General features: G+C 42.3%; 1 protein-coding gene across 4 annotated transcripts; it reads left to right on the top strand.

The window, feature by feature from the left end:
* The first annotated feature begins 1,746 nt into the window (after positions 1-1,746).
* On the top strand, positions 1,747-25,948 carry LOC115192446 (glycosaminoglycan xylosylkinase-like). Of its 4 annotated transcripts, none has more exons than XM_029750948.1 (9): positions 1,747-1,991; positions 20,867-21,197; positions 21,278-21,525; positions 21,695-21,781; positions 21,900-22,009; positions 22,211-22,382; positions 24,512-24,703; positions 25,470-25,529; positions 25,645-25,948. In XM_029750948.1, the coding sequence occupies exons 2-9, from the start codon at positions 21,069-21,071 to the stop codon at positions 25,874-25,876; spliced, it is 1,230 nt and encodes a 409-aa protein (XP_029606808.1). In that variant the 5' UTR covers positions 1,747-1,991; positions 20,867-21,068; the 3' UTR covers positions 25,877-25,948. The 4 variants fall into 4 exon arrangements, with proteins under 4 accessions (XP_029606808.1, XP_029606806.1, XP_029606805.1 ...); XM_029750946.1 differs by lacking the exon at positions 1,747-1,991 and adding an exon at positions 14,688-14,708 and having other exon boundaries at positions 25,645-25,876; XM_029750945.1 differs by lacking the exon at positions 1,747-1,991 and adding an exon at positions 20,676-20,763 and having other exon boundaries at positions 25,645-25,876.
* Positions 25,949-27,325: the final 1,377 nt, after the last annotated feature.

Raw genomic sequence — 27,325 nt, 5'->3', positions numbered from 1 at the left:
TGCCCAGTAACATGAGTCTACCAGACAAGCTAAACTACTTCTATGCTCGCTTCGAGGCAAATAACACTGAAACATGCATGAGAGCACCAGCTGTTCCGGAAGACTGTGATCACGCTCTCCGCAGCCGATGTGAGTAAGACCTTTAAACAGGTCAACATTCACAAGGCCGCAGGGCCAGACGGATTACAGGCAAGTATCTTCACTGACATTTTCAACCTCTCCCTGTCCGAGTCTGTAATACCAACATGTTTTAAGCAGACTACCATAGTGCCTGTGCCCAAGAACACTAAGGTAACCTGCCTAAATTACTACCGACCCGTAGCACTCACGTCTGTAGCCATGACGTGCTTTGAAAGGCTGGTCATGGCTCACATCAACACCATTATCCCAGAAACCCTAGACCCACTCCAATTTGCATACCGCCTCCACAGATGATGCAATCTCTATTGCACTGCAAACTGCCTTTTCCCACCTGGACAAAAGGAACACCTATGTGAGAATGCTATTCATTGACTAGAGCTCAGCATTCAACAGCATAGTTCCCTCAAAGCTCATCAATAAGCTGAGGACCCTGGGACTAAACACCTCCCTCTGCAACTGGATCCAGGACTTCCTGACGGGCCGCCCCCAGGTGGTGAGGGTAAGTAACAACACATCCTCCATGCTGATCCTCAACACAGGGGCCCCTCAGGGGTGCGTGCTCAATCCCCTCATGTACACTCTGTTCACTCATGACTGCACGGCCAGGCACAACTCCAACACCATCATTAAATTTGCCGATGACAACAGTGGTAGGCCTGATCACCGACAACGATGAGACAGCCTATAGGGAGGTGGTCAGAGACCTGGCCGTATGGTGCCAGGACAACAACTTCTCCCTCAATGTGATCAAGACAAAGGAGATTATTGTGGACTACAGGAAAAAAAGGACCGAGCCCCATTCTCATCGATGGGGCTGCAGTGGAGCAGGTTGAGAGCTTCAAGTTCCTTGGTGTCCATATCACCAACAAACTAACATGGTCTAAGCACACCAAGACAGTTGAAGAGGGCATGACAAAACCCTATTCCCCTTCAGGAGACTGAAAAGATTTGGCATGGGTCCTGAGATCCTCAAAAGGTTCTACAGCTGCACCATCGAGAGCATCCTGACTGGTTGCATCACTGCCTGGTATGGCAACTGCTCGGCCTCCGACCACAAGGCGCTACAGTGTGTTGCGCGAACAGCCCAGTACATCACTGGGGCCAAGCTTCCTGCCATCCAGGACCTCTATACCAGTGTCAGAGGAATGACCTAAAAATTGTCAAACACTCCAGCCACCCTAGTCATAGACTGTTCTCTCTGCTACAGCACGGCAAGCGGTGCCTGAGCGCCAAGCCTCGTAAGTATGCATTTCACTGTAAGGTCTTGTTGTATTTGGCAAATGTGACTAAGATTTGATATCTGTATGCTATAATGGGTCACATTTACAGTGATGCATGGTTTACACGCACACCACCATGCACACACACAGACCTCTCTTCAACCCAGGTGTGCAGGATTTATTGAACTGGAACCAATTTTACTGGGAGACTCTCCCTAGAGAAGTAGGCCTATGTCTAGGTCCATATCGAAATGAAGGTTATGCAGTGACGTGCATTACTTATGTGATAAATGCATAGCGATGACTGCTTAATTATAATACAACAGCGCTACCCGGTGTCTAAATCGAAACCTGACATTAATAAACACCATTATGTTGAATACATTGTCTACAATTAAATAGGTCCTGGTCTCTTTAAGATTTAGGTGGCGGCGTGCTTGAGGAAATGTTTCGGAAGTGTAAACGCCGAGGTAGGAGGAATCGAAGGAAAGGAGAGCAAAGGGATGGAGAAATTATCCCTTTTTGACAGCCTATTGGTGAATACACAGTTCCACACAAACTACCAAGCACACACTGGCTGGTGCATTGTCGTCGTTTGACATCCAGTAACGTTAGCGGTAATCGTGAAAGGTAAGCCATTCATCAGACTTACCAACTAACTAAAGGCACATCTTTACAATTAACGTTGGCAAGCTAGCTAGCCTATATTAATCATATTCATAAATGTTTGGTAATGACTGATGTTAGTTGACTCGCTAGGTACTGTAGGTACAGTACTAGCTAGCTCGTCAGCAATCTACGCAAGCTTTGATGTGGAAAATATCGATGCAGTTCGTCAGCTCTCACTATAAATAACGTTAGCTAGGTACAGTAGCTACGTTAGTACTGTAAGTTGCTGCATTGCTGGAGCTTGCTAACGTTAGATGCAATCGAGAACCCAAGCCAAGGTATTAAAGGTAGTTAACGTCTAGTATGGGCTACGTCGCTAGCTACAGAGTATATGTCTACCTAGCTGTGGGCCAGTTTCTAAACAATACTGTAACGTTATTGTCTTTGTGTGGGCCTTTGCTATTTCCAACCAACCAACCGGCTAGCTAGCCAATGTTGGTCCCATGAAAGACCGATTGTGTGGAAGGCAGCTCGAGTCATTCCTGCCTGCGTGGCCACCGCTAGACAGATGTTTAACTTAGCCAGCTAACATCATTTCACGGGTTGTCCTCAGTTACTGGTATGCATTTTTCATTCATTTTCAACAAGACGGTTTCATGTGAACCAGAATCTGGCACAGGAGGCGTTGATATGGCGAATCATATCAACGTCTTCTGATCTGTATAACCAGATTCTGGTTCAGTTTCATGTGTATGTGGGTCATTTTTGGGCTCGGGTAATATTTCAGTCCCTCTGACTTTATTTCAAGTATTGGGTCACCAAAATGAAATGTTAAAAGATGTTGTATATAAATTGAAATGTCCAGCATAATGAATGTAAATATATAATTAATTTAAACTTTATTATAAAAATGATTTCGTTTCACCTAATTTTTACTTGGGAAATGAATATTAAAATGTGCACGCCATTAATGCAAACATATGTGTTTTTGTCTACAACCCTCAGTTGTAGACTGAGGGTTGTGTACCCTCAGTCTACACAACCCCATCACACCAACCAAACTCTGCCAAGTGTCAGTCCACCCTTATGCACCGTCATTAACAGGAAGTGACATCATTGTTTTTTTTCACCTTTATTTAACCAGGTAGGCCAGTTGAGAACAAATTCTCATTTACAACTGCGACCTGGCCAAGATAAAGCAAAGCAGTGCGACAGAAACAACAACACAGAGTTACACATAGGATGAACAAAAGCACAGTCAATAACACAATAGAAAAATCTATATACAGTGTGTGTAAATGGAGTAAAGAGGTAAGGCAATAAATAGGCCAATAGTAGCGAAGTAATTACAATTTAGCAAATTAACACTGAAGTGATAGATGTGCAGATGATGATGTGCAAGTAGAAATACTGGTGTGCAAAAAAAGAGAGTTGGGCAAGGTTCTTAACTACAGTTGTTCCTTTGAGTCGCTCTAGATCCTAAATTACTCAAGGATTATAATGTATACTTGTTAAATCAAAGATTCTTAGAATATATACGTTATCCATTGAAACATCTAGGGAATGATGGCACCCACATCAACAGCAGAAAGACAAAGGCAGTGTCGAGCACGTCAAAATGCTGACCTAGAAAAAAGGGAACAATACCTTTAGAGAGAGCGTCAGAAATGGAAAAGAAATGTTAAGGCAGGGAAAAAGATCAGTGATTTCAGTAAGAGAGACCAGCGTCAGAAGCGTAAACAGTGGAGAACAGCATACATAAGAAGCAAGGAGAGGAAAGGAGCACCGAGGAACTTGACCACTCCTCCACAAAGTCCAGATCAGGTCATCACCCTTGCTCCTGGTGAGCTGATATCAGCTGCCATTGATCAACAAAGAAGGACCTACGCTGTACATGCTTTAACACACAGCACTTCAGTTTCAGGCAGAAGGTCCTGGCTGCTCCAGAACAGCCAGCCAATGAGGAAAATCCACAACCTGTGGACAAAATCCAGGTCTTCTTGGGCAGTGGTGTGTAGTGGAATACGATGACCTTTATCCAGGCATCATCCTCGGCACGGATAAAAATGTGTGAACAAGTGAAATGTATGCAAGGTGTAGGACCTAACAGATTTTTCTGGCCTTCTCGAGACGACATCCACTGATGTCAGTTTGATGAAGTCCTTGATGATTCCACCCCCACAGCGTGTGACATCCCGCCACAGAGGTTGAGAGAGATGTGTGGGCCAGACCATGAATGAATGAATGAATATGGTGCTCCTGAGAAGGATAGTCATGCTGACACTAGTGCTGTAGTTACAGCTGTTCTAGCGTTCTAAATGCCCCTGGAAAATGTTCCTACAATTTGAACTTTTCTTATGAAACCTGTTGAAAGTTATTAATTACCCTAATGCCTGATGTTTTTATTTGTTTTGATATTTAGTGCAGTTTGGTTAATAAAACCCAGATTATTTTAATGTCCTTATTACATGGTTGACTACAATGAAATTAAATGTTTGGGGTAAATATTGGATGGATTTTTGACAGTAAACTAAACTAGTTTATATGGAAACTGATCTCTTCAACCTCGTTACAGTATTTAACCCTGTCACCCTAGTCTCAACCCCGTCACATGACAATATTTGTTAAATAAAATGGCAAAGATGAATAAAGCTGAGCTCAGTCTGAAATGTTAAGGACAATCCCAAAAATATTAGATTTATGTTAAAATTTTGAATTTAAAGGTTTTTTTTAATTTAAATGAGCCCACTGACTGTCTATTTCAGGGTTTAATATAGCAAAATTCTGAGATTTTACATTTTATATTATAATAATTGAATTGGTTTGGGGGACACATGAGCATTAGGTAAATGTTGATTTTATAACAAGTATCTTTTATCATCATATTCAGACAACTTCCATATTGTCTGTGACGGGGTTGAAGATAGTGTCCATATCAGACAAAAATAAAAGGGATTTAATGGCTGAAGTGGGAATGTTTTCTTCAAGGTTTAATATGTACTTAATGTTGTGGGGTGTTCAGAAAATGCATTTATTCTAGTAATTTAAAAATATATATATATATATATATTACCCCAGCCCAAGAATGACCCATATGTTGGGCTTCCTAATTGAAGCTCACAAGTGAGTCCTTTTCATTTGAAGAAAGCATGATCGCTGTTGTTGATTATGCTTATTCCAGCTGACTGTCACACAAAAACCTGTTTTGGAAAAGTTTTTGGGCTATGATGATTCTGACATTGACAGTGTCACTTTGACATATTATGGCAAGGACATGGTGCTCACGTCATTAGGTAGGGCAATCTGTCCTTTTTGAGTTGTGGAGAGCTTAAATAGTTGGATACAGTTGCAGTATGCTTATGTTACTTAAGATGGCATATCCATTGTTATACAGGCCAATTGATTTGTAGTTATTTTGCTTATTTGCCCCAAATATCACAACAACCCCCATCTATGGACATGAAATCTGATCAATATCTTCGTCGTGAAAACACCCATTACCTACCGATCAATACATCCATCTCAGCTGAGCCTGACTTTACCCTTATTCCATTTCATTACATTGAGCCATTGAATATCGCCTTTAGCCTTGTGAGGAAGATTTTTCACTGTCTTTTTTACTGTTGTTTTTATTTCTTTACTTACCTATTGTTCACCTAATACCTTTTTTGCACTATTGGTTAGAGCCTGTAAGTAAGCATTTCACTGTAAGGTCTACACCTGTTGTATTCGCCGCACGTGACAAATAAACATTGATTTGATTTGAGATGGCCCTTTGCTGCCCAAATGTTCTGTCTTCGCAAATATGCCACACACGTCATACAGTTTTGGAAACAATTGAAACTTTCATATAAACTGGAAATACATTTTCCAAATACAAAAGTTGCACCCGGCTATATTTTCAAGGACACAGCGTCCAACCAGTGTGCACTTCCTCCCCTCCAATTTCCGCTTCAAAATGTCTCCAAGGAAGAATCTCAATTGGTTTCCTTTATCTCCTCGCCTCCTTCTCAAAATCCATTGGAGGAAGGGCCCTCTGACCTTCTCCTCCAATGGGTTTTGAGAAGGAGGCGAGAGAAAGCTAGGAATCAAGGAAACCAATTGAGATTCTCCCCAATGAGGTATAACTGGGGAGGAAGTTTCAAACCTCATGTTATTGAAAATTCTGCTGGGTGCAACCAGGATGCAACTTTGCTAAACTGAGTACAGTAAAGTATATTATTTGTATTTGAAGTATTATTTCTAGCTGATGTGAAAGCTAAGTTCCAAAGGTTTCCAAAACCGTATCGCAAGGGAGGATTATTAACGTTCCGAAACTGAACATTCGTATTGTAGTTCATTGATCCAGCAGTCATCCATAGGGCTTTGATTGAGAACTCAAGGGCTGGGTAGCTATATACCCTTCCATTCTAGAGAGCTAAGCCTGACTGTATGAGAGTCAGAGAGGCCTAGCAAAACAATTTAACTCGTGTCCAGTTAGTCACAATGTGGCAATGCCTTCAATTGTGGAGGCAACGCCACACATATTTACATAGGAACAAAAACAAACGTCCCTTACCTATCACGAATGTTGAATAAAATGATATTTGAACTTACTCTACCGATTGTCCATGGTGTTCCTTCAGCTGGTTGATATGAGACAATGAACACAGGAAATTATTATTAAACCGACTTCTTCTAAACGGGTGTCTATGTGTTTGGTAATCAAGACGGAAGTACACTGAACAAAAATATAAGGGGAGTGGATCAGAAAACCAGTCCGTATCTGGTGTGACCACCATTTGCCTCATGCAGCGCATCTCCTTTGCATGGAGTTAATCAGGCTGTTGATTGTGGCCTGTGGAATGTTGTCCTACTCTTCAATGACTGTGCGAAGTTGCTGGATATTGGCGGGAACTGGAACAATCTGCCGTTCACATCAATCCAGAGCATCCCAAATATGCTCAATGGGCGACATGTCTGGTGAGTATGCAGGCCATGGAAGAACTGGGACATTTTCAGCTTCCAGGAATAGTGTACAGATCCTTGCGACATGTGGCGGTGCATTATCATACTGAAAGATGAGGTTAAGGCAGCGGATGAATGGCACTCCAATGGGCCTCAGGATCTAGTCACAGTATCTCTGTGCATTCAAATTGCCATCGATAAAATGCAATTGTGTTCGTTGTCCGTTGCTTAAGCCTGCCCATACCATAACCCCAACGCCACCATGGGGCACTCTGTTCACAACGTTGACATCTGCAAACCACTCGCCCATACGCCGCCCTACACTCTTTCTGCCATCTCCCTGGTACAGTTGAAACCAGGTTTCATCCGTGAAGTGCACACTTCTCCAGCTTGTCAATGCCATCGAAGGTGAGCATTTACCCACTGAAGTCAGTTTTGACACCGTTTTGCTGTCAGGTCAAGACCCCGGTGAGGACAACGAGCATGCAGATGAGCTTCACTGAGACGGTTTCTGACAGTTTGAGCAGACCTTTTTTGGTTGTGCAAACCCACAGTTTCATCAGCTAACCGGGTGGCTCGTCTCAGACATCCCGCAGGTGACGAAGCCGGATGTGGAGATCCTGGGCTGGCATGGTTACATGTGGTCTGCGGTTTTGAGACCGGTTGGGCGTACTGCCAAATTCTCTAAATTTGGAGGTGGCTTATGGTAGAGAAATTAACATTCATTTCTCTGGCAACAGCTGTTGTGTGTATTCCTGCAGTCAGCATGCCAATTGAATGCTCCCTCAAAACTTGCGACTTCTATGGCATTGTGACAAAACGTAACATTTTAGTGGCCTTTTATTGTCCTAAGCACAAGATGCACCTGTGTAATGATCATGCTGTTTAATCAGCTTCTTGATGCCACACCTGTCAGGTGGATGGATTCTCTTGTCAAAAGAGAAATGCTCACTAACAGTGATGTAAACAAATTTGCGCACAATTTGAGAGAAATAAGCTTTTTGTGTGTATGGAACATTTCTGGGATCTTTTATTTCAGCTCATGAAACATGGGTCCAACACTTTACATATTGCATTTATATTTTTGTTCAGTATACATGCATGTGATGCATGCATACTAACAGGTGTTTACATGGTTTTGCACATGTGCCAGAAATGTCAACTTTAGTACCCGCTCTCAAATCAGTCTGGTAAATCAATTAGGGCCCCATTTAGTCGACTGGTTGATTGTTTGGTCGATTAGGTTGTTCGTCGACCAAGATTTAATTAGTCTAGCAGTTGCAATTTTTATTTTTCACCGTGCACAAGACACCTGTCTGATAAGCCTCTGTCTCAGTGGACTAATCCATTGCTGAGGCCACGGGGATGGCACAGTCCATCACTCTAAGACATGTGATATTGAAATTGTAAATGGTTATATTATATAAAAATAATGGTGCAACACTAATAAATCTATTTTATAACATGCACTTCCTCCCACATTGGATATGGTCTGAAATGCGATTCTGAAACAATCTTCAGTGTGCAGTAGAATTGACACCTTTCCCTATGTTGCTATGTGCGTAATAGCAAAGTTAACCAGCATATTGAGAACAATGCAGTGGAGGCAGCAGAGATGAGGAAGCAGCCTTAGCCCAATTGTCTAAGAAAATTGAGGCGAGAGGAAACCAACTTATCGTAATTTCCGGACTATTAAGCGCACCCACTGAATTTTTTTTATTATTATTATTTTGAACATAAATAAGCCGCACATGTCTATAAGCCGCAGGTGCCTACCGGTACATTTAAACAAATGAACTTTACACAGGCTTTAACGAAGCACAGCTTGTAACAAAAATAAATAGGCTTTAACGAAACACGGCTTGTAACAAAAATAAATAGGCTTTAACGAAACACGGCTTGTAACAAAAAATTAAAAATTAGCAGTAAACAGTAGCCTACCAAGAAAGTCATTGGTCACCATCTTCCTTCTCCTGTGCACTGAAACCATCTCCTTCGGTGTCGGAGTTGAATAGCCTCAGAATTGCTTCATCTGATATTGGATCGTTTTCATTGTCGCTCTCGTCACTTTCATCCGGAGGCAAAACAAGCAGCAGTCCAGCCTTTCGAAACCCGTTGATGATAGTGGATTTTTTGACAATGCTCCACGCTGTCAGGACCCACTGGCAGACTTGACCATAAGTTGCTCTTCGCATGCGGCCTGTTTTAGTGAAGGATTTCTCCCCACTTGTCATCCAAGCCTCCCGCTGAACACGGGGCGCCACCTTAAATGCACGATTTACACTGATGTCGAGTGGCTGCAAATACTTTGTTGTACCCCCAGGAATCAGGGTGACAAAATGACTACCGTAATCAGAATGATGGGAAGTTTGAGAGCGCTCGATTTAATCTAAACAGTAAACAAAAATAGTTGTTTGACCTTAACCTGTTTGGCAATTTCATTGGTCTAATGAAAGCTTCATGCCGCCAAAAAACTGAGCATGTCACAGAATGTGGTTTTTTGGGGAAAAAAATTGAAAGCGGGAAAAATCCATATATTAGTCGCGTCATTGTTTAAGCTGCAACGTTCAAAGTCTGGGAAAAAAGTTGCAGCTTATAGTCCGGAAATTACGGTAATTAGGTGTATAATCAATAGGTTAACTGTTAAATGTGCCTGGCTTTATAAATCCTCCATATACAGTACCAGTCAACATTTGACAGCTACTCATTCAAGGTTTTTATTTTACATTGTAGAATAATAGTGAAGACATCAAAACTATGAAATAACACATGGAATCATCTAGTAACCAAAAAAGTGTTAAACAAATCCAAAAATATTTTTTTTTCTTAAGTTACCTGTTGGGGCTACGGGGTAGCATTAAACCCCGAGATGGGATTGCTAGCAAGGCTGGAAATTCAAAACATCAAAAATCTAATCATTTCAATTTCTCAAACAATCAACTATTTTACACCATTTAAAAGATAAACATCTCCTTAATCTAACCAGATTGTTCGATTTTCAAAGAGGCTTTACGGCAAAAGCATAAAGTTAGATTATGTTAGGACAGTACATAGCCAAAAAAGTACAAACATCCATTTTCAATTCAAGGTCAGGCGTCACCAAAAGCAGAAACCAGCTAAAATTATGCACTAACCTTTGACAATCTCCATCAGATGACACTCCTAGGACATTATGTTATACAATACATGCATTTTTTTGTTCTATCAAGTTCATATTTATATCCAAAAACAGCATTTACAGTCGCGGTGAAATTCTGAATTTTTTTCGCCTCAAATGCTTCCTTGAATTCAGCGTTACAATTTACAAAATTACTATTCGAAAACATTGGTAAATTATAATATTGTCATTCAAAGAATAATATATTATCATCTCGTAAATGCTACCGCATTGCCAGATCTCAAAATAACTTTACTGGGAAATCACATTTTGCAATAAACGGGGAACAATGCTAAGAACAATAGGCTAGGCTATACAGTTAGCATCATCTAATATCGATAATGAAATTGTTAATATCCCCTTACCTTTGATTATCTCCATCAGAAGGCACTTCCAGGAATCCCAGGTCCACAACAAATGTGGTTTCTTTCGACAAAGTTCATAATTGATGTCCAAATAACTCCAAGTTGTTAGCGCTTCGGTAGGCTACTAAAAAGTAGGGCGGGGGGGTGGGAAGTCACGACGTAAAGTAAAAAAAAATAATCTATTTACGTTCGTTCAAACATGTCAAACGTTGTTTAGCATCAATCTTTAGAGCCATTTTTAACGTCAGTAATGTTTCAACCCGACCTCTCCTGTGTCTTGAAAAAGTTTTTGAAAAATGTCTCGCCTGACACGAACTCAAATGATTGCGCAGGTGCGGGCAATAATGAAGTGACGACATCCCAGGGAGGTCAACTTCTCTTCCTTGTCATCCGGTCTCTGTTCATCATAGATGCTTCAAACAACTTTATAAAGATCGTTGACATCTAGTGGAAGCCGTAGGAGGTGCGAAATGAATCCTTTCTCACTGTGTTATCTATTAACAATGACTCAAAAAAAATAGTACAGCCACAAATTCTTTTTTTCTCTCAGGTTTTTGCCTGCCATATGAGTTTTGTTATACTTACAGACACCATTCAAACAGTTTTAGAAAATTCAGAGTGTTTTCTATCCAAATCTGGTAATAATATGCATATCCTAGCTTCTGAGTTGGTGTAGGAGGCAGTTAAAAATGGGCACATATTTTTTTCAAAATTCTCAATACTGCCCCCTAGCCCCAACAGGTTTTAAAAGTAGCCACCCTTTTCCTTGATAAAAGCTTTGCACACTCTTTGCATTCTCTCAACCAGCTTCATAAGGAATGCTTTTCCAACAGTCTTGAAGGAGTTCCCACATGCTGAGCACTTGTTGACTGCTTTTCCTTCACTCTGCGGTCCAACTCATCCCAAACCATCTCACTTGGGTTGAGGTCGGGTGATTGTGGAGGCCAAGTCATCTGATGCAGCGCTCCATCACTCTCCTTCTTGGTCAAATAGCCCTTACACAGCCTGGAGGTGTGTTGGGTCATTGTCCTGTTGAAAAACAAAAAATAGTCCCACTAAGTGCAAACCAGATGGCATGGCGTATTGCTGCAGAATGCTGTGCCTTGAATTCTAAATAAATCAGACAGTGTCACCAGCAAAGCACCCCCACACCATCTCCATGCTTCACGGTGGGAACCACACATGCGGAGATCATCAGTTCACCTACTCTGCGTCTCACAAAGACAGAGGTTGGAACCAAAAACCTCAAATTTAGACTCATCAAACCAAAGGACAGATTTCCACCAGTCTAATGTCCATTGCTTGTATTTCTTGGCCCAAGCAAGTCTCTTCTTCTTATTAGTGTCCTTTAGTAGTGGTTTCTTTTCATCAATTCGACCATGAAGGCCTGATTTCAGGCAGTCTCCTCTGAACAGTTGATGTTGAGATGTGTCTGTTACTTGAACTCTGAAGCATTTATTTGAGCTGTAATTTCTGAGGCTGGTAACTCTAATGAACTTATCTTCTGCAGCAGAGGTAACTCTGGATCTTCCTTTCCTGTGGCGGTCCTCCTGAGAGCCAGTTTCATCATAGCGCTTGATGGTTTTTGGGACTGCACTTGAAGAAACGTTCAAAATTCTTACAATTTTCTGGATTGACTGGCCTTCATGTCTTAAAGTAATGATGGACTGTCGTTTCTCTTTGCTTAGTTGAGCTGTTCTTGCCATAATATGGACTTGGTCTTTAACCAGATAGAGCTATCTTCTGTATACCTCCCATACCTTGTCACAACACAACTGATTGGCTCAAACGCATTAAGAAGGAAATAAATTACACAAATTAACATATTTTAATTGAAATGCGTTCCAGGTGACTACCTCATGAAGCTGTTTGAGAGAATGCAGTTGGGTGGCTACTTTGAAGAATCTCAAAAATAACATTTATTTTGATTTGTTGAACACTTTTTTGGAAAATACATAATTCCATATGTGTTATTTCATAGTTTTAATGTCTTAAATATTATTCTACATTGTAGAAAATAGTAAAAATAAAGAAAAACCCTGGAATGAGTAGGTGAGTCCAAACTTTTGACTGGTACTGTATACATACAAAAATAAGACAGATATTGTTTCTGTTGCCTGTTTGAGCATGCAACGGCAAAGTGTCGGATAAAGCAATTTCACAGATTTGGCTGTTTTTAGTCTTTGATTTGCTATAATAAAGGCTTTACATATATATATTTTTTACAACAGACTGGTATTACATATCATTTGTTCAGTGTTTTTTACACTGTTCCAAACAGGCAGAAAAATAATTTTGTAATCTAACAGCACCAGTTTGTCACACACACTATGCACACGGCTCTCACTCCTATACCCTCCTTTTTCTCCTTCTTGTTATTACAATTATTATTATTATGTTCATCATTATAATAAGTAATGTCATTATCATTAGTGCTCAATTTCGTTTATTAAGCCTGTTCCTTTTGAATTTTATGAATGGATTAACAATTCTATTATGAACACTGCATGGGAATGAATTATGCCCAGTACATCTGTTTTGTGAGTAGGCCAATGGTTAATGATTCTGATGAATATACGCTCTTTGTCTTTATCAAACTAATGTTTTTGCATATTGTCAGAGTGGAACCTGTCTATGTTGAGGGGGGTAATAGCCTAGTCTAACCGATTCTAAATGCCACTAGCAGTTCACAAAGTAGGGTCGTCACTAACGTTAGTTACCACAGTCATAAACCCTGCCTGTTTCTACAATTTAGTTTCTTCAAATCTGATTTTAAACCTTAACCTTATGCCTAACCTAAAAAGATAAACAGTGTCCAGTGCCGGTAAGTGTATGATGCAAAAATGGGCATTTGGTTTTCTGTTCCATATGAGATATTGCTGCACATTCAGTGTCCCATCAGCCCAGCCAGTCAATTCATTAACATGATTTCCACTGTAAAAAGCATCTAGACATTAGTTCCCTATGCTTCTATCTTAACATTTGGTTTGCAACAACGGGGGTTTGTACAAACATCGCCATCCTTTCTCTAGACATTTGCAACATTGTTTCATTATTGAAATTTGATCACACACAAAGAAATGTCAATAGAAAAACAGGTTCAGCTAAATGAAATGCAGCTACTTTGCTGTTATTCTAGCTGCACGGTTTGACGTGACTGTGTTAGCTGTAGTTGGCTAGCTAGCAAGCAAGGGATAAGAGCGTTGCCAGCCAGCATGGCAATGAAACATATAGAACGAACGAATGGGTCGCGTCCATAGATATATAATAAAAACACTTCGGCTGTCGAGTCTAGCAACCTAACCGATTGAATGAACGGACGTCTTTTGTCAGCCAGTCGAAATCATGGATCATCATCATTTTCATGGATATATAAAATACAATTTTATTGGTCACATACACATATTTAGCAGATGTTATTGCGGGTGTAGCGAAATGCTTGTGTTCCTAGCTCCAACAGTGCAGTAGTATCTAACAATTCACAACAATACACAAATCAAAAAGAATGGAATTAATAAATAAATACTAGGACGAGCGATGTTGGAGTGGCATTGATAGAATGAACTGCCAGCCGGCTTGGCTAGCAACCATAGATGTCGGGACAAGGCCTATATTTTCATTGAGGAATGAAATAGTAGCATATGAATACATTTATTTAAAAAAATGTTTTTATTGAATTGCTAACCCGTTGTAGAAAATTAATTGTACACAACTACTTTTTTAGCACGGCTGTGCTGATCTACGGTACTCGGCAACCTCGTACCTATGACCGCAGCACAGCCGTGATAAAAATGTATTTTAGCACGCCCTCTCGTGTACAATTGCTTTAGTCGACACCGGTTGGTGTGTAGCACCGTGGCATGGTTATAGCCATCAGGTGAAGTAGTTCCTGCTCCCAGGACTACCGCACATAGGTTGGGATGAATCCATCACAGACAAGCTGCTCTATCTCCCCACATGTGCCACAGGGCTTCATTAGTGTACATTCACTGTCTTTGTGTCTCCATCTGCATCTGAGACACCTGCCCTTCTGTTGGACCCAGGAGGACCTCTGTGCCGTATTCAACTTGGAAAAGTCGGTGCAGTTCTTTGAAGTAGTGATCCTTAGAATCACAAAAGGGGCAAAAAGGCTGTCATTAACCCTGGTCTGTCCTTTGTTAGGTCCACTAGGCTTATGCTCTATCGTGACCTGGTGCACACCAGAGAGAGAGAGAGAGAGGGTGCTGCTCTCTGCTCCGTGCGTTCTGCAGGCCTCTCCGTGGAGTAGAGGTCAGTGGCTTTCCTAGCTACCTGCATCACTGCCTCCTTCCTCACCAGCCAATCAGCAACGTTTGTGTGTGTGTATGTCTGTGGGCCTCCATCTTGCAGTATTCCCTTGGGAAAACAGTGCTCGGCTAAGAGATCCCGGTAGGCTGTCCACATGGGACCCGCAAAGGAGCTTGTTTAGCATACCCACCAGGCCTCCCACTGATAAAGCAAAGTCCTCCAGCGCCTGGGCATCTCCCACTCTGATGGAGGGTGCATTCAGGATGGCAGACAACTCACCCTGTACCAGTTGTGGTTGACCATTTGCGCAGCTGCAAGGCTTACATGGCCCAGTGTTAAGGACACTACCTGTGTGTTAACTACCACTGCCTCTCCTCCAGTGGATCTATACAGGCATGTGGAGAGACTGTGGCAGATGGACACTCCTCTCTACAGAAATGAGAACCTTGTGACCTGCTCTAAACAAGACCATATGGCAGTGGACATTCTTGAGGCGAAGACTGTTCGTGTGCCAGTGGGTGGTGTAGAGAGTTATGCCACCCCACTGCTGAGAAAAAGGGAGGCCCCCTGAGGCTCTGATGCCGCTGCTGCGCAGTACAGAGTGCCGCCTGGCTAAGGTCTCCACAGCAGTGGAGAGGGGACTGGGAATGATATCCGGTGTGGGCTCAGTCTCTATAGCAGGCAGCTCCTGATGACCAGCGGGGCTAGGAACATGACGTGTCCCTGCTCGGTCTCAGTAGCAACCGTTAGAAGAGAGGCAGCTTCCTGCTGCTGAACTGCATAAGACCGTCCTATATCCTCCACTGCAACCTGTCGGAGACGGCTCTCCTGATTGGAGGAAGCCTGGGATCTGGTCTGTTGTTGCAATAGGCAAATCAGACCCTCTATACTCTGCTCGATATTGGCAAAACATGCTTCCTGTAATCCATACATAGTCAACTCCCTGGCACTCCAGTTTAGGAGTATAATCCACTCGCTGGATTGTTGGGGATGCAGCCCCACCTGGTGCCGAATACTATTCCACAGGTGGAGGTGACATCGTGGAAGCCCCTGCCTGTCCCGGGGTGTAGGTATAATCCAAATGTGATGGCTCGGGGGGGCATCACTGGCTGGGGGATAACTGGTAACATGGTCCCTCGGGTACTCGAGGCCTCATGCTCCGGACCAAACATGGGCTGGATGTCAGGTCCTCTGCAGGATGTCTGGTTGCCATATATCATGATCAGTAAGCCACACATTTGTGAGGTAGAACCTCCAGAATAAATAGGTATCAGTAAAGCCACAGGCCCATCTCCTATTAGAGAGACAAGGCAACCTCCAGAGTATTCCAAACATATTACTTTATTGACCTATTACAGCTGGGTATATGTCTATAACAGAATAGAAACATGGAATGAAGCTATGATAAATACAATAACTACAATATACATGTAATGGATATAATAATGGAAGAAATGACACTGAATAGAATACTATGAATGGATGACAATAGCAGTAACAATAACGGAGAGTAACGGGACTGTATAAATTAGAGGTCGACCGATTATGATTTTTCAACGCCGATGCCGATTATTGGGGGCCCAAAAGGCCGATACCGATTAATCGGCTGATTTTAAAAAATTAAAAAATGTATTTGTAATAATGGCCAATTACAACAATACTGAATGAACACTTATTTTAACTTTATATAATACATCAATAAAATCTATTTAGCCTCAAATAAATAATGAAACATGTTCAATTTGGTTTAAATAATGCAAAAACAAAGTGTTGGAGAAGAAAGTAAATGTGCAATTAGTGCCATGTAAGAAAGCTAACGTTTAAGTTCCTTGCTCAGAACATGAGAACATATGAAAGCTGGTGGTTCCTTTTAACATGAGTCTTCAATATTCCCAGATAAGAAGTTTTAGGTTGTAGTTATTATAGGAATTATAGGACCATTTCTCTCTATACGATTTGTATTTCATATACCTTTGACTATTGGATGTTCTTATAGGCACTTTAGTATTGCCAGTCCCGTGTGGCTCAGTTGGTAGAGCATGGTGTTTGCAACGCCAGGGTTGTGGGTTCGATTCCCACGGAGGACCAGTACGGAGAAACAATGTATGAAATGTATGCATTCACTACTGTAAGTCACTCTGGATAAGAGTGTCTGCTAAATGACTAAAATGTAATGTAAAATGCCAGTGTAACAGTATAGCTTCTGTCCCTCTCCTCGCTCCTACCTGGGCTTGAACCAGGAACACATCGTCAACAGCCACCCTTGAAGCAGCGTTACCCATGCAGAGCAAGGGGAACAACTACTCCAAGTCTCAGAGCGAGTGACTTTTGAAACACTATTAGCGCGCACCCCGCTAACTAGCTAGCCATTTCACATCGGTTACACCAGCCTAATCTTGGGAGTTGATAGGCTTGAAGTCATAAACAGCGCAATGCTTGAAGCACAGCGAAGAGCTGCTGGCAAAACGCACGAAAGTGCTGTTTGAATGAATGCTTACAAGCCTGCTGCTGCCTACCACCGCTCAGTCAGACTGCTCTATCAAATCATAGACTTAATTATAATATAATAAACACACAGAAATACGAGCCTTAGGTCATTAATATGGTCGAATCCGGAAACAAAACGTTTTTCCTTTCAGTGAAATACGGAACCGTTCCGTATTTTACCTAACGGGTGGCATCCCTAAGTCTAAATATTCCTGTTACATTGCACAACCTTCAATGTTATGTCATAATTACGTAAAATTCTGGCAAATTAGTTCGCAACAAGCCAGGCGGCCTAAACTGTTGCATATACCCTGACTCTGCGTGCAATGAACGCAAGAGAAGTGACACAATTTCACCTGGTTATTATTGCCTGCTAACCTGGATTTCTTTTAGCTAAATATGCAGGTTTAAAAATATATACTTCTGTGCATTGATTTTAAGAAAGGCATTGATGTTTATGGTTAGGTACAGTCGTGCAACGATTGTGCTTTTTTCGCAAATGCGCTTTTGTTAAATCATCCCCCGTTTGGCGAAGTCGGCTGTCTTTGTTAGGAAGGAATAGTCTTCACAGTTCGCAACGAGCCAGGCAGCCCAAACTGCTGCATATACCCTGACTCTGTTGCAAGAGAAGTGACACATTTTCCCAAGTTAAAAGAAATTCATGTTAGCAGGCAATATTAACTAAATATGCAGGTTTAAAAATATATACTTGTGTATTGATTTTAAGAAAGGCATTGATATTTATGGTTAGGTACAACGTGTACCTAAGCAACGTGTACCTAAGTGATTATATGCAACGCAGGACAGGCTAGATAAACTAGTAATATCATCAACCATGTGTAGTTAACTAGTGATTATGATTGATTAATTGTTTTTTATAAGATAAGTTTAATGCTAGCTAGCAACTTACCGTGGCTTCTTACTGCATTCGGGTAACAGGCAGGCTCCTCATGGAGTGCAATGTAAAGCAGGTGGTTAGAGCATTGGACTAGTTAACCGTAAGGTTGCAGATTGAATCCCCGAGCTGACAAGGTAAACATCTGTCGTTCTGCCCCTGAACAAGGCAGTTAATCCACCGTTCCTAGGCCGTCATTGAAAATAAGAATGTGTTCTTAACTGACTTGCCTAGTTAAATAAATAAAGGTGTTTTTTTTATTTATTTATTTTTATTTTGGGCCAAATCGGCGTCCGATTGTTATGAAAACTTGAAATCGGCCCTAATTAATCGGCCATTCCGATTAATTGGTCGATCTCTAGTATAAATACACTGCAACAGGGGAATGGCAGGCTATTACATAGTAACAAGCAATAACAAAGGACTGTATGAAATGGATAACAAATAGATAGGAAGTACTGGCTAATTGTTACTAACTATAATATAAGTAGCTATTAACACAATAGTAGTGAGATGGAGAAACTAAGCAACACCAGCTATACTAGCACACAGTGCAACAATGACAGCAATAAGAACAAATAATAAACTTATTCTTTCATGCAACCCAAACCCATAAATTCAATCAAGCTCTCACAAGGAATTACACTGGGAAGGAAAAAGACTGTCTGAGAGGGGATTTACTTATACCCTTGTGAGAGCATGGTCTGGGCTGACTGTCCATTCACAAACCAGAAGCATCCTGGGGGTATGGGCAGGGATGAGGCACATGGCTACTCCCTGATTGGCTGGGCTGCAATCTAATGATCTCTCACATGTTGACTAAGAGGGGTAAGGATGGGAGAGACCTAGACAACACGGCACCAGCCAAATTAGATAAACAGGTTGTAATTTAGCCTAACATCCTGGAGGGGGAATTCTTTACAATCAGCAATAGTTTTGGTAGTTTTGCTTTAAACAGTCAGTGTACATGGTCATTTTTAGATACACAGGGTAAAATTGATAATTTCATAACGAGGAATCACTTGTGCGAGGCACACTGCATGGCCAAAGCGGGAGGAGAAAAGAAGCTCACTAAACTTCCAAACGGTCAAAACCATTTGATTTTGAAATGGGGGTGAAATCCAAAGTTATCCTATATGTTCATTGGCTATGTCATAGCTGATTTGTAAATTGATACATTACTAGCTCAAACACATCATCTGCAACAATGACAAGTTCATTAGTGAGTGATGGTGATTTCTGTGAGAGGTAGTGGGGTGGTAGATGTCTAGTCTCTTGATGGCTCAGGTCAGGTACCAACATGTTAGTGCACTGAATTGTTTCAAACTGAACCGTATGGTGTCGGAGCCCATGTATATAGATAGATAGATACGTATCGAATCGTCTTGAAAGGGAAAGATTAACATCCAGTTTTTGATAAAATTGCGTTCTATGGGTTCCCCTACCAAAACCAAAAAAGATCTGTTGTGCGGGCTGCTCATTCTTTGCTCGGTTACCCATCCACTTCGCCCGCTAAAATGTATTCTCCACAATGAATGTATGTAGTGATAGAGCAGCGGTATTAGACTGAGTCGTCAGGAAATCTCATTCTCCGTTAACTAACAAACGGCTCCCTTGTCAGAGGTAGCGTAAAATTATATATAGATTTTTTAAATTACTATGGATATCAGCACCCAAAGAATAGTGTGCAGTTAAATAGGAAAAACAGGTACAAGGTAAGCATTAAAGAATGGACATTTTTACAAGTACTGACTGATACTTAACAAAAATATAGACGCAACATATAAACACACAAAATAGCTTATTTCTCTCACATTTTGTGCACATTTGTTTTACATCCCTGTTAGTGAGCATTTCTCATTTGCCAAGATAATCCATCCACCTGACAGGTGTGGCATTTCAAGACGCTGATTAAACAGAATGATCATTACACAGGTGCACCTTGTACTGGGGACAAAAGGCCACTCTAAAATGTTACATTTTGTCACACAATACAATGCCACAGATGTCTCACGTTTTGAGGGAGAATGCATTTGGCATGCTGACTGCAGCAATGTCCACCAGAGCTGTTGCCAGAGAATGTTGTTAATTTCTCTACCATAAGCCGCCTCCAACGTTGTTTTAGAGAATTTGGCAGTGCATCTAACTGGCCTCACAACCGCAGACCACGTGTAACCATGCCAGCCCAGGACCTCAGGGATGGATGGATCCTTTACCTAGCCTTCCCTGTAGTTCAGTTGGTAGAGCATGGTGTTTGCAACACCAGGGTTGTGGGTTCGATTCCCACGGGGGGCCAGCACAGAAAAAAAATGTATGAAATTGTATGAAATGTATGCATTCACTACTGTAAATCGCTCTGGATAAGAGCGTCTGCTAAATGACTAAAATGTAAATGTAAAATGTCTATTCTAAAAAAGAGAGTGGGAGAACAAACAGTAGGTTTGGCAGGGTTTGATGCTGTCAGTAAAGGGGTGGTTTAAAACCCAGGATGTGGAACCAGGAGTCAGTCAGGTTTGTCAGGTATGGGTGTGTCTCTAAGCCACAATGACGCATAAATAACAACTCTTAATATGTTACTGAGCCCAATAATAGTACATTACTTTGTCATGCTTCTGTCTGTCATGTTCCTGCCTTGCGGGCCTGGGGCATCTAGGCTCCTTCTGTTTCTGTCTGTAGGTCTGTCTACATTTTTGGATTAATAATCAAACTGATGTTGTATTTATATCAAACTGTTTTTCATGACTAATGTCCTCTCTGTCCTCCCCTACTCTCTCTACAGGGTGGTTGCTGATAAATTAGGGACCAGGGCTAGCTGTGGGTCTGGTGGTGAGACAGTGAGCCATACCTCCTTCCCCACTGAATAGTGTGTGTGAGAGAGAGGCGACTGGAGGGGGAGGCAGGTGCCATGCTCCAGGGGTGAGAGGGGGGGGAGAGAGACACACACACAGGGCTCAGGGGTGGTGGCTGAGGTTGCCAAGGAGATGAAGTTGAAACAGCGCGTGGTGTTGCTGGTTGCCGTGCTACTCCTGTTGGGGCTGGCCAAACTCTTTCTGCTGGATGGAGGAGAGGGGTCCGCAGCCAGCCGACGAGACCTCCGAGCCTTCCGCAAGGTACGGCTGTCTATGTGTGTGTCAATGTTTATATCCGCATGTGCACTTGTGAGCATTAATGTGGAAGTCTGTGTTCCCAGATGGAGGCAGGCCTGTCTCTCTCACGCGGTGACCGGCTAACACACACCCTCCAGTCTCCATGGGAGGTGGCAAACCAGTGGGTGGGCCCCAGGGAGGTGTACCCTGAGGAGACCCCCGAGCTGGCAGCCGTCCTCACCGCGCTGGGCACTGCCAGGGTGGAGCGGGCAGATGTGGGCTACAAGGGCACCCAGCTCAAAGCTCTACTAATACTGGACGGGGGGCAGAAGGTGGTCTTCAAACCCAAGAGGTGAGAGAGGTAGAATACACACACACACATTGTCCTCTGGTTCTCTGCTGCGGAGTTGTACGGTTTTTGTTTGGGTCAGATTAGGCACAGTGCTTTTATTCTGTGTCTTACGTAAGAGGATAATTCTCTGTCACGCCCTCCCTCTCCATTTCTCTCATTCTTTTTCCAGGTATAGTAGAGGCTATGTGGTAGAAGGAGAGCCTTATGCAGGTTATGACAGACACAATGCAGAAGTGGCAGCTTTTCACCTGGACAGGTACGCGCACGCGTATCGACCTAATGCAATCAAATATACACCTTTTAGTTTTGGCCATCTGGATACTGGTGTTGCTAGTGGTACGTGACTGTCTGTCCTGTGTATCTGTCTGCTGTAGGATCCTGGGTTTCAGAAGAGCACCCCTAGTGGTCGGGAGGTTTGTCAACCTGAGGACTGAGATCAAACCTGTCGCTACGGACCAGCTACTCAGTACCTTTCTAATGCAGGGTGAGACACACATACACACTAGAGGGCTGTTTTCAGTCCCACCCATAATGTTTGCTTATAGACGTACCACTCCCTATAAAGTTGATAAGATAACATTGCATGTCTGGGTTCAAGCAGCAGTGGGCTGGATCTCTCTCTAAATGGAAATGGTTAACCATTTTCTCTCCCTTTCTTTGTCTCTGGCCCTTTCTCTCTCTCCAGGTAATAATAGTTGTTTCTATGGGAAGTGTTACTACTGTAGAGAGAGTGAACCGGCGTGTGCAGAGGGAGAGATGATGGAGGGATCAGTAACTCTCTGGCTGCCAGACGTCTGGCCTCTCCAGAAACACAGACACCCCTGGGGACGCACCTACAGGGAGGGCAAACTGGCCAGGTAGGGGTGTGTGCATTTGTGTTTATATGTTAAAGTCCTACTCCAGTCTCCTTTACACCTCATTTAATACCCGATTTACTTAACAAAACATCTAAATAGGTGGTCCAGGTATCCTCATGACATGGTACAAGTTGCCTTGTTCCTCAAGCAAGGGGGGGAGGCCAATGACATCACATCAGACCAACTCCTTCAATGCCCTACTCCTTGAAGTTTGCCGTTTTCTAAAAAACACATTGTTTTACCCTTAAGTTATTTTATTTTTTTTTACAACTAATGTAAATCTCAAGTTATAGAAGGGTCCAGGCACCTTTTGTGATTTCAGTAGTTTGAGAAACTTACCCCAACAGCAAATCACTTCCTCATTGTCATTGTGTAGTATGGGGGCTTTGAAAAAACATGAACAAAGACTTAAAAAAAACATCCAAATACGTATTTTTTGAAACGGCAAAGCTCTCAGTATAGTGATGCAGGTCTTTAGATGTTGTACACATGAAATAGTGTCAGTCCACAACATTGTATTCCATTTTATTGTGACTCGAATGATACCTCTAAATCCATTCTTCAGGTAACTGACAAAATAGTGTGAGTAAATATACAAAGTATTTTGAGTATATAAAGTATATTGGAAGCATGGGGTGCTTCCACACAGGAAGTTCCAGATACTTGTAGAATCAATGCCAAGGTGCATGGAAGCTGTTCTGGCAGCTTTTGGTGGCCCAACTCCTTATTAAGACACTATGTTGGTGTTTCCTTTATTTAGGCACCTGTAGCAGCAGGCTACATGGAGAATGGAACAGCTGGATATGGGAAACGGCTCAAGTCACACAAATGGAATATAACTTTGCGGTTAAAGTTCGGATTGGAACAATTTCATGCGTACAACATCTAAAAACCTGCTTTTCTGTTTTTAAAAGGACGTATTTGGGTGTTTTTGGAGCCTTTATTCATGTTGTTTCAGGACCTCCATACTACACAACGACGATGAGGAAGTGATTTGCTATTTGTTTCTCAAAAACAACTGAAATCACAAAAAAGGACACTTCTATAACATGCAATTTACATTCAAAACAGAGATTTGGTTGTAAAAAAATAACTTCTCCTTTAAAACCTTTACGGGATCGGTGTCCCTATACCGGGACGGTTGAGCTAACGTGCGCTAATGTGATTAGTAACCTCAAACTTTCCAAGACATAGACATGTCTTAAATGGGCAGAAACCTTAAATTCTTGTTTATCTAACTGCATTGTCCAATTTACAGTAGCTATTAGTGAAATAATACCATGCTATTGTTTGAGGAGAGTGCACAACAACAACAAAAACTTATCACGGCAACTGGTTTGATACATTCACCTTTGAAGGTAAATAATGTACTTACATTCAGTAATCTTGTTCTGATTTGTCATCCTGAGGGTCCCAGAGATACAATGTAGCATAGTTTTGTTTGATAAAATCCATTTTTATATTCAAATGTAGGAACTGGGTTCTACAGTTTGAACCCCTGCTGTCTCTGGCTCCACACCCAACCAGATGTGTGAAAGTTAGTGTATAAGCTAATGATCCATCATGTATGACATTCCTGGGAGTGTGTAAACTTTAATTTTGTATTACCATATCATTTTTGTATGTTCTCTATAGTTATGTGCTTGAAAATGTATCAATTGACCAATTCGGCACCTAACATTTTGTCCAGTATTGCCATGCGTCACATTTTTTTGTTTGTATTATCTTTCACCAGATCTAATGTGTTATATTCTCCTACATTAATTTCACATTTCCACAAACTCCAAAGTGTTTCCTTTCAAATGGTATCAAGAATATGCATACCCTTGCTTCAGGTCCTGAGCTACAAGCAGTTAGATTTGGGTATGTCATTTTAGACGAAAATGGGAAAAAGGGTTTTTAAGAGGGCGTCAGGTAGCCTAGCGGTTAAGCGCGTTGGGCCAGTAACTGAAAGGTCGCTGGTTCAAATCCCCAAGTTGATTAGGTGAAAAATCTACCGATGGTACTTATTGATCCTGTAAGTTGCTAAATTACAAATATGTAAGTGTTAGTGTGTTTACATTACTCTGCTTATACTTCTCTTTTAAACAGGAAAAGTAAAAAACTAAATGCTTTAACTGTGTGTGTAGGTGGGAGTATGATGAGAGCTACTGTGATGCGGTGAAGAAGATGCCTCCGTACGACGCCGGTCCCAGACTGCTGGACGTCATAGACACAGCCATCTTTGATTACCTCATCGGCAACGCCGACCGACACCACTATGAGAGTTTCCAAGACGACGGAGGAGCCAGCATGCTCATCCTGCTGGATAACGCCAAGAGGTGAAGAACACAAACACAAAGAAACTCTAGACATGCTGGCAACTCCTTTCACCTCTCTCTAACTCCATCTCTCCATCCCCCAGTCCACTCCTCTTTTACCTCTGTCCCTGTTGATTGATCTGCTGAGCTAAGTGTGAAATAGAGCAGTGTTTCCCCAACCCTGGTCCTCCAGTACCCCCAACAGTACAGTTGTTGTTGTAGCCCTGGACAAACACACCTCATTCAACTCATTGAGGGCTTGATGATTAGTTGACAAGATGAATCAGGTGTGCTGTTGGGGGAACTGGAGGACCAGGGTTAAGAAACACTGTGCTAGAATGTGTGTGTTAGGAAAGTGTGTCAGGGTTTAAAACTTGTCAAATCAAATTGTATTGGTCACATACACATATTTAGCAGATGTTTTGCGTGTGTAGCGAAATGCTTGTGTTCTTAGCTCCAACAGTGAAGTCATATCTAACAATTCACAAATCTAAAAGTAAAATAATGGCATTAAGAAATATATAAATATTAGAACAAGCAATGTCGGACTGGCATTGACTAAAATACAGTAGAATAGAATACAGTATATACAGATGAGTAAAGCAGTATGTAAACATTATTAAAAGTGACCATTGATTCCATGTCTATGTATATAGGGCAGCAGCCTCTAAGGTGTAGGGTTGGGTAACCGGGTGGTAGCCGGCTAGTGATGGCTATTTAACAGTATCATGGCTTTGAGATAGAAACTGTCTTCAGATGCCTTACTATGGTGTTTTGTTGTTTGCAGTTTTGGGAATGCAGCTCTGGATGAAAGAAGCATTCTGGCCCCTCTATATCAGTGTTGCATGTGAGTAGACACACACTGAAAATACCAACATTTCCTCAAAGGAATCACAACCCATTTCTATTGTTTATGAACAGTTCTCTCTTACTCTCCTTCTGTTCCTCCCTCTCACCGTCAGGGTGCGTGTGTCTACGTGGAACAGGTTGAACCTGCTGAGAGCTGGGGCTCTGAGTTCAGCCCTAAGACAGGCCCTGACCTTTGATCCCATTAACCCTGTCCTGGCCGAGCCCCACCTGGCTGCCCTGGACAGACGGCTGTCTGGTGTCATAGCAACCATCCAGCAGTGTGTGGAGTCGCTGGGCCCCGACAACACACTGATAGAGGACCGCATGATCCTGCCACACCCCTAGAAAGGACAGGAGAGAGGGGGATGGATGAGGGAGGGAGGAGAGAAAGGATAACCTGTCTCGCCTCGAGAGAGAGAGAGAGAGTTGAGCCATGGGAGGAGGAGCTGGATGATAAACCCCTCCTCTCAGGGGGGAGGGGGGGTGGTCGCTCACAGGTCCATACCCCCCCCCCCCCCCCGGACACAATCCACTGGACAGACAGTGGCGAGAGAGAGACTGGCTAACTGACCATGGGGGGCAGGAGGGGGATTTTAGGGTCAGTCTGATTGTGACTGACAAACAGGTGTGTCTGTATCCAAAATGGCATCCTATTCCCTGTATAATGCAGAAGGCTCCAAAAGTAGTGCACTGTATAGAGAGGGCATTGGCTGCCATTTCACATCTGCTCGATGTGAGCAGTCTGACCAGGGACTACGGATGCTATTCCACATATTGCACTAGTTTCGGCCCCTGTTTCTCAGACCCAATTCCTGTTCCTGGACTAAAAGCACTTTCAATAGAGATTCTTTATACATGCCATAAAGAGATCAATGGAACGCAGACCGTGGGGGATAGAAGAGGGACACTGTCATTGGTGCCCATTCAAAAAATCTGATCTAACAGTGGATATTTGTCAATTCTCTAATGATGTACACTGAATGTAGAAAACATTAGGAACATCTTCCTAATATTGAGTTGCACCCCCTCCTTTTTGCTCTCAGAACAGCCTCAATTCGTCAGGGCATGGACTCTACAAGGTGTCAAGTGTTCCACAGGGATGCTGGCCCATGTTAACGCCAGTGCTTCCTACAGTTGTATCAAGTTGGCTGGACATCCTTTGGGTGGTGGACTGTTCTTGATACACACGGGAAACTGTTGAACGTGAAAAACTCAACAGCGTTGCAGTTTTTGACACACAAACCGGTGCGCCTGGCACCTACTACCATACCCCATTCAAGGGCATATATATCATTTTTTGGGGCCTTTCAGCCTCTGAATGGCACACATACACAATCCATGTCTCAAGGCTTCTTTAACCTGTCTCTCCTTAATTTACAATGATTTTAAAGTGGATTTAACAAATTACATCAATAAGGGATCATAGCCTTCACCTGGGTTCATCTGGCCAGTCTGTCTTTTTTGAAGTGTAATGCAGTTGATTGGTAACAATGATATGAACATGTATTGGGGTTGACATCCATACCAGCATTATACTCAGATTTTTACCCCAACATAGTTTGAAATACACATGTAAACACATACATTTTGATAGCCGGCAATGAGGAGATTCTGGATTTATACCCCATGGGGGGGACACACGTGGCATTACCATTATTTTGGTTGAGTTTGATTGATGTCTTTATCTTTATTGAGCATGCTTTTTTAGTCTGGGATTAGACTTTATCTGGGTCCCAGGAACTAGCCTTTGGGGCCCTGGTCAGGACTGGTGCACTATTTGAGGAATAGGGGGTC

This window comes from Salmo trutta, chromosome 4 (genome assembly GCF_901001165.1).
Source record: "Salmo trutta chromosome 4, fSalTru1.1, whole genome shotgun sequence".
NCBI lineage: Eukaryota > Metazoa > Chordata > Actinopteri > Salmoniformes > Salmonidae > Salmo > Salmo trutta.
This window is presented reverse-complemented; position numbering and strand designations above follow the sequence as displayed.